The sequence below is a fragment of the Bos mutus genome, chromosome 23 (genome assembly GCF_027580195.1).
Source record: "Bos mutus isolate GX-2022 chromosome 23, NWIPB_WYAK_1.1, whole genome shotgun sequence".
Taxonomy (NCBI): domain Eukaryota; kingdom Metazoa; phylum Chordata; class Mammalia; order Artiodactyla; family Bovidae; genus Bos; species Bos mutus.
This window is the reverse complement of record NC_091639.1, coordinates 45,725,027-45,737,732: the sequence shown is the minus strand read 5'-3', so window position 1 is coordinate 45,737,732 and position 12,706 is coordinate 45,725,027. Positions and strand designations below refer to the sequence as shown.

General features: G+C 37.2%; 1 protein-coding gene across 2 annotated transcripts in view; it reads left to right on the top strand.

Annotated features, from left to right (window-relative positions):
- COL21A1 (collagen type XXI alpha 1 chain) overlaps positions 1 to 12,706 on the top strand; it is a 231,890-nt gene that overhangs the window by 98,670 nt on the left and 120,514 nt on the right. Inside the window, exons 4-9 of one of the 2 annotated variants that reach the window (XM_070360774.1) lie at positions 4,888 to 5,056; positions 5,495 to 5,711; positions 8,380 to 8,553; positions 9,621 to 9,698; positions 11,734 to 11,742; positions 12,038 to 12,121. In XM_070360774.1, the coding sequence (XP_070216875.1) occupies positions 4,888 to 5,056; positions 5,495 to 5,711; positions 8,380 to 8,553; positions 9,621 to 9,698; positions 11,734 to 11,742; positions 12,038 to 12,121 (731 nt within the window). Of the gene's footprint in view, positions 1 to 4,887; positions 5,057 to 5,494; positions 5,712 to 8,379; positions 8,554 to 9,620; positions 9,699 to 11,733; positions 11,743 to 11,875; positions 12,122 to 12,706 lie in introns of those variants that run through there. The other variant, XM_070360773.1, reaches the window with a different exon arrangement.

Genomic DNA, 12,706 nt, shown 5'->3' with positions numbered 1-12,706 from the left:
GTTATACAACATTTGAATATACTTAATGGTAGTGAATTTACACTTAAAAATAGTCAAAATAATAAATTTTACGTTCACTTTACAATTAAAAAATTGAAAGCTGAAAGAAAAATAAAATGTAATTATTTAAATACATTTTCCCTAATGAGAGGGCTTCTCTGATAGATCAAGTGGTAAACAATCTGCCTGCAATGCAGGAGCATAGTAGACACGGGTTAGATCCCTGGGTTGGGAAGATCCCCTGGAGGAGGGCATGGCAACCCACTGCAGTGTTCTTGCTGGAAAATCCCATGGACAGAGGAGCCTGGTGGGCTTCAGTCTGTATGGTTGCAAAGAGCTGTACACGACTGAGCATGCATGATCACTAATGAGATGTGCTAGATATTAATGAAGCCATGGCTATATTGTGATTACTGATATACACTTTTGATTTCATGCACTGGGCCACACTGTTTTCTGTACAATCCTGGAGATTATTAACAGAATACAGTGCAAAAGATTTGATTATAGAAAAAGGATGAGCACAGTACTTGCTTTATTCCCCACACTTGCATGCTGTTTTGAAGTTATGAAGCATTTCCACATACATCAATGCATCTGATCATCAGACAAGCCCTGTGAAGGAGAGCATTATTCTCTCTTCACAGATGAGAGGCCAGAGGCTCATGAGAGGTTAAGAGGAAGGCTTTGGTCTAAACCTCAGATTCTGATCTTCAGTTGGAGCTCTTTGTCTAATATCTTATAACTTCTCTTTGGTAAAAAAAATCAAAAGAGCAATTCAAATCTGAATATTCTTATGATATGGTATTTAACACATTTTCTTTTCAAGTAAAGTTCTTTCTTTTGCAGTTTTAAATCAAATGCATTTGAAATAAGGCTTCATGTTGTTCTGTATTACCCTGCCCCCTGCCAGGAACAAATCTTGCATCATAGTAACAGGAAGAATTTAATTTATTGATTTATGATTTCAGTTATATAACACAGCCTAAAGTAATGCTCAAAATTCTCCAAGCCAGGCTTCAGCAATACCTGAACTGTGAACTTCCAGATGTTCAAGCTGGTTTTAGAAAAGGCAGAGGAACCAGAGATCCAATTGCCAACATCCTCTGGATCATGTAAAAAGCAAGAGAGTTCCAGAAAAACATCTATTTCTGCTTTATTGATTATGCCAAAGCCTTTGACTGTGTGGATCACAATAAACTGTGGAAAATTCTGAAAGAGATGGGAATACCAGAGCACCTGACCTGCCTCTTGAGAAACCTATATGCAGGTCAGGAAGCAACAGTTAGAACTGGACATGGAACAACAGACTGGTTCCAAATAGGAAAAGGAGTATATCAAGGCTGTATATTGTCACCCTGCTTATCTTACTTATATGCAGAGTACATCATGAGAAATGCTGGGCTGGAAGAAACACAAGCTGGAGTCAAGATTGCCGGGAGAAATCTCAATAACCTCAGATATGCAGATGACACCACCCTTATTGCAGAGAGTGAAGAGGAACTAAAAAGCCTCTTGATGAAAGTGAAAGATGAGAGTGAAAAAGTTGGCTTAAAGCTCAACGTTCAGAAAGCTAAGATCATGGCATCTGGTCCCTTCCCTTCATGGGAAATAGATGGGGAAACAGTGGAAACAGTGGTAGACTTTATTTTTTGGGGCTCCAAAATCACTGCAGATGGTGATTGCGGCCATGAAATTAAAAGACATTTACTCCTTAGAAGAAAGTTATGACCAACCTAGATAGCATATTCAAAAGCAGAGACATTACTTTGCCAACAAAGGTCCGTCTAGTTAAGGTTATGGTTTTTCCAGTGGTCATGTTTGGATGTGAGAGTTGGACTGTGAAGAAAGCTGAGTGCCGAGGAATTGATGCTTTTGAACTGTGGTGTTGGAGAAGACTCTTGAGAGTCCCTTGGACTGCAAGGAGATCCAACCAGTCCATTCTAAAGGAGATCAGTCCTGGGTGTGCATTGGAAGGACTGATGCTAAAGCTGAAACTCCAGTACTTTGGCCACCTCATGCGAAGCATTGACTCATTGGAAAAGACTCTGATGCTGGGAGGGATTGGGGGCAGGAGGAGAAGGGGACGACAGAGGATGAGATGGTTGGATGGCATCACCGACTTGATGGACATGAGTCTGAGTGAACTCCGGGAGTTGGTGATGGACAGGGAGGCCTGGCGTGTTGCAGTTTACGGGGTCACAAAGAGTTGGACACGACTGAGTGACTGAACTGAACTGAACATTCAGCATTATTACTACATTTATTCCCTGCTTCTTGTGTTTTCATATGGAGGAGCTTCAGGTAGACTAGCTCTTCTTTTGATAAGTTGTTTTTGATTTTATATTAAAATGAGTTTTTAAATGATAAGAAATCTCAGTTTTAAGTAGAGGTGAAAAGACAAATCAATTCAGTAATGTAGTAAAAGATTAATATTTGTCAGAACATGGATTATTTCTGAATGTAAAGATGGTTTAATAGTGAAGTCTAATTTGTCACTTCTCTGCTCAAAGTTCACTTGAGTTGGCTTTTGTCTGGGTACAGGCAAAGTTTTTTGGGGAGTTCTCATTCTTTCAAATTAAAAGCAGTGCTGCAATGAGTATATAGATTGACCTTTCTCCACTTTCTTTGACTCTTTACCACTGATGAGAAAATGCGTCTTCAGATAAGGGCATCTGAGAAAAGTAGATGGTCATGTTGGCAAAGTCCCTTTAGCTTTTTCTTTTTGGATGGACAGGTTTGTGAAGCTGGAGCTCCATTTTCTTTGTGGATCCTATGTGAGCTTAGGGGCAAGTCCTGTTTCTTGGGTGGCTGGGGAATGAATCAGTCCTGCTGGGCTGCCAGGCAGGGGTGGTTAATTACAGTTCACTGTCTCATCAGACTCAGTGGTTCACACCCCTAACCAGCACCTTCTGCTTGCACAGTTTCTGTATCTTCTCATCAGTTAGCGCTAAGCTTCCTAGAGGAAGAAGGATGTGACTGATTAGGTCTTTCAAAACTCAGCAACCTCTGATCTGAGAGGAAAATACCCTTCCCTTCCCAGGGATACATCTAACTCTTTATATCAAAACTTAATATTATTTCCAATATTTCCAATATTGTCCATCAGCAAGCGTGTAGATAATTGTGATATATCCATACAATGGACAGTAATCAGCATCCAAAAGAATGAACTACTGAAACAGCAGCCAGAGTGGATCTAAAATAATCAAGCTGCATGAAAGAAGCCAGACAAGAAAGAGGACTTCCAATACGCTTCTGTCGCTATAGAATTATATGAAATTCAAACTTATTTGTAGTGACAGAAGATGTATCAGTGGTGCCTGAGAATGCGGATGGGATCGGGATAGTGAATGGTGTCAGGAACAGATTGCAGGGAACGTAGGGAAACTTTTGAGGCTGATGCACATGTTCGTTGCTTTGTCGGTGGAGATGGCTTCACAGGTATACACATGTGTCAAAACTAATCAGATTGTAAACTTTATGTTTGATTTATTGTATCTCAATTTACCTCAGTAAAGCTACTGAAATAGCAAAAACCCAGGACTTCCCTGGCTGTCTAGTAGTTAAGACACTGAACTTCTGCCAGAGCGTAAGTTTGATCCCTGGTCAGGAACTAAGATCCCGCATGCTGCGCTGTGGGGCCAAAACAAATAAACAGACAACTGCAGCCAAACAAAGCAAAAACAAAGAAGAAACAAACAAGCAAGCTAAAAAACAACTCAGCATCCTCAGACCTGAAGATGCAAATATCCATATCTTCTCAGGAATACATCTAATTTTATTTATAACAAAGCTTTAATTAATTTCAGTATTCTATGCTACACGGTATGACAGTATTATTGACCTAATAAAATCCATCTCATTACTTTTTATTCTAGGATAAATATGATACTGTTCCCTCTCTTTAATGCTTTTCAGGAGAATGATTATCTTAAAGCACATTTTGTGGAGGTTCTTCTATTTATATTCTGTTAGCTGCTCTATAAAATATAAGCAGTCAGGCTCAGTGTGTATATTATATGATGGCCTTGGAAGAATCTGAAAATATTGCAACATTCCTACAGTATAACAGCTTAATAGCATTTCAACTGTACAGAATTTTCCACATAATTTGAGACACTGGTTTCCCAGATAATTGAAAAGCACATCACATTTTTATAATTTATATAGATGACTGTATAATGCAAACCTTAATGACGCTTCTTAAGGAAAAAGTCTTTATTCATTTATGAATGTGATTAATATAATATATAATCTGATTAATCATAGATGAGATAATAGGCCCATTTGAAGAATTTCCATGAACAGAAAAGACCCACAGTTAAGTTTTTTCCAGAGTGAGAGAACCAACGACATTTGAACTGTAAGATTATAAACTGCTAGAACTGGAAAGAGTATAAGGAGCAACACACATGTTTTTTCTTACCTCTCAAATGCTGGGAAAGCAAGAAAGCAATCAGAGTTCATCTCCCGGATCCAAGAAGTTCAAGGGCAGTATCCAAGGGTGTGTGACTCCCGGACAATCCTGGATGAGAAGCAGAAACCCTGCTCCAGCCTGCCTCTACCGCAGGCCAGGTGTTCCGTTGCTTCTTAGTCACAATAGTGAAGTGTAAACTTCAGCAATGTTGCCCTTGAAACAGTTCATGAACAAATATTCGTCTTACATTTCATCCCCTTTTAGGGAGAAAGAAGACAGTTAGGACTCCATTGTCAAGTAACAAAAACACCCTGAAAACAAAACAAAAACGTTTCTCAGAAATACATTGATATACATTTGTGTGCATATAGAGATTTTAGAATTCTATGTTCTTTATTCCTCCCTTAATTTTCTTTTTTGTTGAAGTAACCCATGATTAATCCACTTTTACGCCTTTTCCTTCATAGAATCTGTCTGTCCAACACGAATTCCCGTGGCAGCACGTGATGAGAAGGGGTTTGATATTCTTTTAGGCTTGGGTATAAAGAAAAAGGCTAAGAAGAGAGTTCAGCTTTTACCAACAAAGATTAAAGGATATGAAATAACATCAAAAGTTGATTTATCAGAATTCACAAGGTAAATGTTATATGTATTTTTCTATTTTATTTTATTATTTTTGTGTGTGTTAGTTACTCAGTTGTGTCCAATTCTTTGTGACCCTGTGAACTGTAGCCCACCAGTCTCCTCTGTCCGTGGTATTCTTCAGGTAAGAATACTGGGGTGGATTGCCATTCCTTCTCCAGGGCATCTTCCCTACCCAGGATCGAACCCAGGTCTACCTCACTTCAGGCAGATTCTTTACCGTCTGAGTCACCAGGGAAGCCTAATTGCTTTACAGTATGCTAGTTTCTGCTGTACAATAAAGTGAATCAGCTATATGCATACAGATATCCCCCCCCCTTTGAACCTCTCTCCCATCCCCCCATAATGTTGTATGTTGATACAGTTTTTTCTTGATAAATCTGTAGACATGTTGAGAATTCTTTAAGCTTATACACAGTCTTCTGTTTCCAGCAATGTTTTCCCAGAAGGTCTTCCTCCATCATACGTATTTGTCTCCACTCAGAGATTTAAGGTCAAGAAAATGTGGGATTTATGGAGAATTTTAACCATTGATGGAAGGCCACAAATAGCAGTTACCTTAAATGGAGTGGATAAAACATTATTATTTACAACAACCAGCATCATTAATGGCTCACAAGTGGTCACCTTTGCTGACCCTCGCGTTAAGGTAAAGATGCCTGGGTATGACTGTGGTATTCATGGGGAATTAGCATCAAGCTGGCGTGTTTTGGGAGAGGAGAGCCATAATTTAACATGACTGAAAAGATATTGATTTCATAATGTAATTTTGCTTACTGAATAAAAGCAGCAAAGGAAGAAAATTAGTATTTTTTAATTATTGGAGTGTTGAATTATGATTCGCAGTGTTGTGTTAATTTCTGGTGTACAGCAGAATGGTTCACTTATACGTATATGTTATTCTTTTTCATATTCTTGTCCATTATGGTTTCTCACCGGATATTGAATATAATACTCTCTGCTGTACAGTGGGAAGGACCTTGTCATTTATCCATTGCATATGTAACAGTCTGCATCTACTAATCCCAGATTCATGCTCCACCCCCACCCCCTCCTTCTTGCCAGCCACAGTTTTGTCCTCTATGTCTGCGAGTCTGTTTGTTTCTTAAATCAGTTCATCTGTGTCCTATTTTAAATTCCAGATATCAGTGATATCACACTGTGTTTGTCTTTCTCTTTCTGGCTTGCTTCAGTTAGTATGATCATCTCACCCAAGTTGCTGCAAATGGCATTACTTCATTCTTTTTATGGCTGAGTAGCATTCTATTATATATATAAAACATACATATACATATATAACATCTTCTTTGTGTATTCATCTGTTGATGGACATTTAAGTTGTTTCTGTGTGTTGGCTATTGTAAATAGTGCTGCTATGAACATAGGGATGCATGTATCTTTTTGAAGTATAGTTTTGTCTGAAGTATAGTATATTGTCTGGATATATAACCAGGAGTGGATCATATGGCAACTCAATTTTAGTGAAAATCTGTCTTAATTCATGTGAGATTATGGGGTGGGGAAAATCATATTTTCAGTGCTTGTTTCTAAGTGCCAGGAATATTTAATTATAATAACCACCCAAGGAAGGTGCTGTTGCTCTTATTTTACAGAAAAAAAAATGTTCAAGGATATTAAGTTCTAGTTAAGTTGTGACATCAGGAATTTAATTTAGGTCTGGTCAGTTTCAAAGTCCATGTTGGTCTGCTTTATACTGTCATGTCCTACAGGATATTGAGGTAAAGTCACATTTGTCAGAACATTAAATACAGGTAGATAATGATATAGAATTTGCATTTATTAGCGGGACAGTTTATATCCCCTGAAGAAACATATATTTAATAAAATATATAAACTAAAATTGTATTTTCCAAGTCAAATGTGTTCAGAATACAGATATCATGATAAAAGCAATTACATTTTGATTATTATTATAAAACTCTAATAGTATGTTATATAATTTATGAAATATACAAGGCTGTACATGGAACTATGCATTTTTGCAATTTCTTCATTTGGTGAGAAGAATAAATTTAAAACATTGTTGTCTGCCATTTTCATTAAAGACGATGCACTGATTTCTGTAAGAAGTGACAAATGAATATGGCATGTTTCTCACCTAAACGAACTTATTTTTAATGTGATATTCAGTGCTTCTACTATCTCATAGAAATGAAAAATGTTATTGGAATGTGGAAGAAAAGGTGGATTTCAATACAAAATGTGGGCAAGTCTTCATAAATGAGTTGGTTTCTGGAATGGGGTTTGAAGGATGTATAGGATTTTGATGGAGAGAGAGGACATGGAAATCTTGGTTCATTACTAAGGAGTCACGTGTAGTAAAGTGCAGGGTTTTCATTTAGAGCATAGAATGTGGTGCCCCCTGTGTTTCGAGTATAAGATACTCATGCACACAAAAAGCGAGCCAGGTATAAGTTCAAACGTGTATCATATATGTAAACATAGACCTGGGAACTGTACACACGGCTTTACATTTCGTTCAGTCAGTGATGGAATTCCATCAAAAAGTTTTGATCACCGTCCTGTCAGGATCTAAGCAGCTCTCTCCTCTGCTCCTTTCTCTTCTTTCATAAAGAATACCTTTGACTCTTTCCTGGAATTGGGCTTGGTCCTAGGAATACAGAAATGATTAAGATGGGGCATGAGACTACTTCTAGTAGAGGGAAGAAGGTTGGCTTGGAGAGGGAAGGAACAGGGATTGAGATGTGTTTGAAAATTATTCAAACAAAGCAAGATACCTGTGAGCCTAAATTATGACAATGAGAAGGGCAATGGAGAAGTGAATCTGAGTTGTGCTTAAACACATCCTGGCTGGAATTTTGCATCTGCCTGGTATGGCAACTGAGGTAAGGAGAAGGAGGTAAGGGTGCTTGCTGTGGTTTAAAAACTGAGGATATTATTAATATCATTTCATGGAGATCAGGAGAAGAAGGTTTGGGGGAGACTGTCCAAGTGGACGGACTAGTTACATGATACACAGATGCCATGAAGTACGTAGGATGAGAGTCCTACTTGAATTGGACTTTAGGAACTTATCTGTGACCTTGAGGGAGTTGTTTCCACAAATACTTTGGTCCAGATACTTCGGAATGTGTGACGGAAACTCATGTAGGGATTAATAAAGTGACTGGTGGGTATTGGCCTTTGGGACCCAGCTCGGGTCAGGGTGAGTTAGAATATGATACAGCCAATCTGTGTGGTATTGATTTATGGTTGATGACTAAAAAATAGAGACAAAGAAAATACAAGTTTATTAGGAATTCTCTTTATGAATCTCCTGTATTCCCTTCCTATAGATATTATTTGATGAGGGCTGGCATCAGATTCGTCTTTTAGTAACGGAACAAGATGTAACTCTGTATATTGATGATCAACAAATTGAAAACAAGCCATTACATCCAGTGTTAGGGATCTTCATCAGTGGGCAAACCCAAATTGGAAAATACTCTGGGAAAGAAGAAACTGTCCAAGTGAGTAAAAATGATTTGCTTTTTGCATCCTATAATGGAGCTTTAGTGATAGTATTTATCACATTTAATTGTATTTAACTTAATTCCTTTAAGGGACTTAATCAAAAAGTGGTCAGTTCATTAGTGAAATTGTATGTTTGTGTGTATGTATGAAAATGAAAAATCAGACTTTAAAATAATTCTTAGAAATATGTTCTCCTGAGTGCATGGTAGAATTCTATGTTTTTATGAAACATTAATTTCATATTTCCCAGGAGAAACATAAATTGTATCATGAATTTGGAAAAGATAATATGATTAAAGTTGTGAGTGGCAGTTATGAAAATTTCTTTGCAGCTGTGAGGATAAAATTAGATTAATGTGTGTCAGGATTTTCATAAGCAAACCCGTGACTGTTTGGCATTCTTTTAAACTAGCATATCTATTATGGGTTGAGAGGTGTGTATTTCAAGCCCTGTCTTGAAAAATCCTTTATTTGAAAAGGTATGTTTTTCTCACCCTGTTTCTATTAAGAGAAGATGGTGTCATATTCAGATGTATGATTGTGGTCTCTGTGTATTAATGTCAAATTGTAGTAAATATTTAAATAGTAATAGGTGCTGGGTTTACTCATCACACAGCTCTCTGTGCCAACAACTAAATCTTGGAAACCAAAGATGGTTTCTTGAGCCCCCTCTGTGCAATCAGGGCTGTGGAGAGATGTGGGGTGAACACAGAAAGCCTGGGGAAGCTTTTCAGTGGCCCAGGAAACGCTTTCTAGAGGAGCTCTTAATACAAGGATGCTACATAAGTACCACTGGGGTTTCCCAAGGAAACCAGAGATTTGTGTTTGGTGCTACGAAAGTTTTCCTTGGAAGTTACATTGCATCACATCTTTATGCTATATGTCAAAAATTCAAATTTTGTGTTTTTATTATTTATTGTATTTTATTGTTATCAAAGATAAGTGCTTTGGTCTGTGTCACATTATTGCTGACTACAGTGACTGCTTCTTTGTATCTGAGTTGCTTTTTATAAAGCCGTTTGTTTGGGCTTCAACTTTAACTTGGCTGGTTTTGTGTTTCCAGTTTGAAGTCCAAAAGCTACGAATCTACTGTGACCCAGAGCAGAACAACCGGGAGACAGCGTGTGAAATACCTGGATTTGTGAGTAGGATGGATTATTTTTTCCACCGGGTGTTGCTTCAGTACTTTCAAAGCAATAAATAGAATGCAGATGGCATGTGAGCTTGAATTTAACTTACAGAGTTAATCTGTTTCTTCATTTTCAGTGCAAATAAAATGATATTGATTAAAACATATTTTGAGGTTCATAATTGAAATACTGTTATTATGTATTAATGTACAAGTGTAAATGGAAGAGCACAGGGAATGTTTTTTCATCATCTTGGGGGTCGTTGTTGTTCCACTTCTTGAATGAAGCAGGGTTGGACCTGCTCTAGAAAAACATAGAATTCATTGTCTGAAAGTCCAGTGAGTAAAGCATGTTTTTAAACTTCATCGATTGTGTGAGTGAAATACTTCATGTGGCACGATTCTGAAGAGTAGAAAATGATTCATTTTCCTGTTCGTTAGCATGTTTTCTCAAACCATAATGAATATAAAGTTTTCTTCTTATTGTTGTTAGGTAAGATTTTCTTATATTTCTAGGATATAAGCAACTTTCTATTCATTTAGAGATGTTAATGCATTAGGAAGAAAAAGATTATAAACTAAAATGTTAGAGTCTGATCATATGCATGTGTGAGTGTGTGAAATTGATTTTTCTCTGGGCAAAAAAATGGTATGTTGTTGGTAATGCAGATATGGTAGAATGTAAAACTTTTTGACAATGTGAATTCTCAGTGACATTTGAGCCCTACATGGTTCTTTTCCTTGTTATAGTCTTGTTGTCATCATCTTCCTTTTCCCTATTAAAGTGAATAACTTATGGGTTCACATCTTCTGAAAATTTGAAAGCGCAGAGCAGTGCATTTAAGGGATCTATAATAAAAATCAACAACGGAAACTTCTAGAAATGATTTCTTCTGAGTTTTTCTACTTTAACTGTTTAAACATTGTAACTTTTGTTTTATATATACTTATAACTTGGAATATAAATTTCTTTCATTTAAACACTATGATGTTTATTTTAGATGCTTATAACTTAGAATATAAATTTCTCCTAAAACCATTAAACAGTTATTGCATTTTGAGAGTCCATTGTGCATACTTGATTTGTTGTATTTCTCCATTGACATTTGCCATGACCATGGCCACTCCACCCCCTGCCTCCCATAATAGAAGCATAGCTTGAGACTGTAGATTCTGAGTTCTCATATCCACCTTCTGTGTTTTAATGGCTCCTTCCTCACTTTCATGTGTGACTTCTTCAGGTTTGTTTATACCCTTTTTCATCTTTATTCCCATCTTCTCATTTTCTGATTGAACTTGTTATTTGGAAAGACTACTAACCCATTTTAAATCGTGCATTATTCAGTAAGAAATAGATTGTTTAGCAAGAAGCTTTCCTAAAGTAAATTGCATAAAATTGAATGCATGTAGTTTGTGACTTGCTGAGATGTGTTTTGTCTTTTTCTCTGGTTCTCACGTGATTTCCAGGGTGCTAAGTCACTTCAGTTGTGTCCAACTCTTTGCAATGCTGAGGACTGTAGCCTGCTAGGCTCCTCTGTCCATGGGACTGTCCAGGCAAGAATCCTGGAGTGAGTTGCCCTGCCCTCCTCCGGGGGATCTCTCTGACCCAGGGACTGAATCCGAGTCTCTTATGTCTCTCTGGAGAATTCCATGGACAGAAGAGCCTGGTGGATGACAATCCATGGAGTTGCAAAGAATAGGACACAACTGAATGACTTTCATTTCACTAAGTGATTTCCAGAAAGTTTAAGAGAGCATAAAAGCCCCACCTTGAGGTAATTTTATTCCTGTGAGGCTGTTTTACCAAGCACACTCTCATCGTTGCTAATTTCCTTTCTTCATCCTATTATAAATGTAAGAATAACATATATAGGTAATTTTTTAGGATAGTTGCTAAATGTTAAATCAAATGTTTTAGCTCTTGCTGGTTTTGATACTTCATTTATCTCTACTCTAGACAAAGAAATATCTGTAAACTAGAAAGATAATTTAGAAATTTACTTCAAAACATGTCTTAAAAACATGTTTGTTGTTGTTTTTCTTTCAGAATGGTGAGGTAGGCCTGGACACTATTATTCTCCTTATGGTAATATTTGCATGGTGGGACTGTTTAGCTTCCTTCCATCAATTGTAAGTATGTCAGAGAAATAGAATCCATTTCCATGTGGTTTGAGTGTATCTAGTATTCATAGCTTGTTTGTGTGATGCTGAATTTCTTATTGGATTGGGCTAGATATCATTGGAAAGTGAATGTAAGTTGTCTTCACCATTTCACACACACACAGACACACGCGTGTGCACACGTGTGTTTGCATCTTGCCGTGCGGTACGTCTCCTTTTCTGTCTTTTAGTGCCTCAACGGTCCCAGTGATGTAGGTTCAACCGCAGCTCCCTGCATTTGTCCTCCAGGAAAACCAGGACTACAAGGGCCCAAGGTGAGTAACACCTAACTTGCTTTATTTGTTAAATCAGACAAACTAAAGCTGAGCAAGCACGAAATTCCTAATCACCATTGAGCCTGTTGTGAATATTCTGCCTAATGTCTTAGAAGAGTTTAAATGGTGAGTTTTAGTGATTTTTTAAAAAAAGTGTATCCTAATCTGTAATTGGCTTTGAACCTTAAATTGATCCCACAATAAAGTGGGGGAGAATATTATTTTGTTTGCTTGCTTGTCCATTTGTGTTTTTTCTTCTTAATGCTGCTACTGTATCCCAAGAATGATACTTTCCTACAACCAGGTAGAAAATGAAGAAAGATATGTTCTAAATTCTTAAATGTCTAAATGCTTAATCTGTCAAGATGATTTTCAGATAGAAAAATGAAATAAAAACTTGAAAATTGGTTTGAGTGTTGTGTTTGATGTCCAGGTCTAAAAAGAGAGTCAAAGGTGTGCATATGTACTCATTTATTTTTTTTACTTATCATGCAATAATTATTTTTAGAAAGTATATTCTTTTAGTCATTTTCATACATGCGTATCTCTCAGTTGCATTTACATATTTATTTGCATGTGTATCTG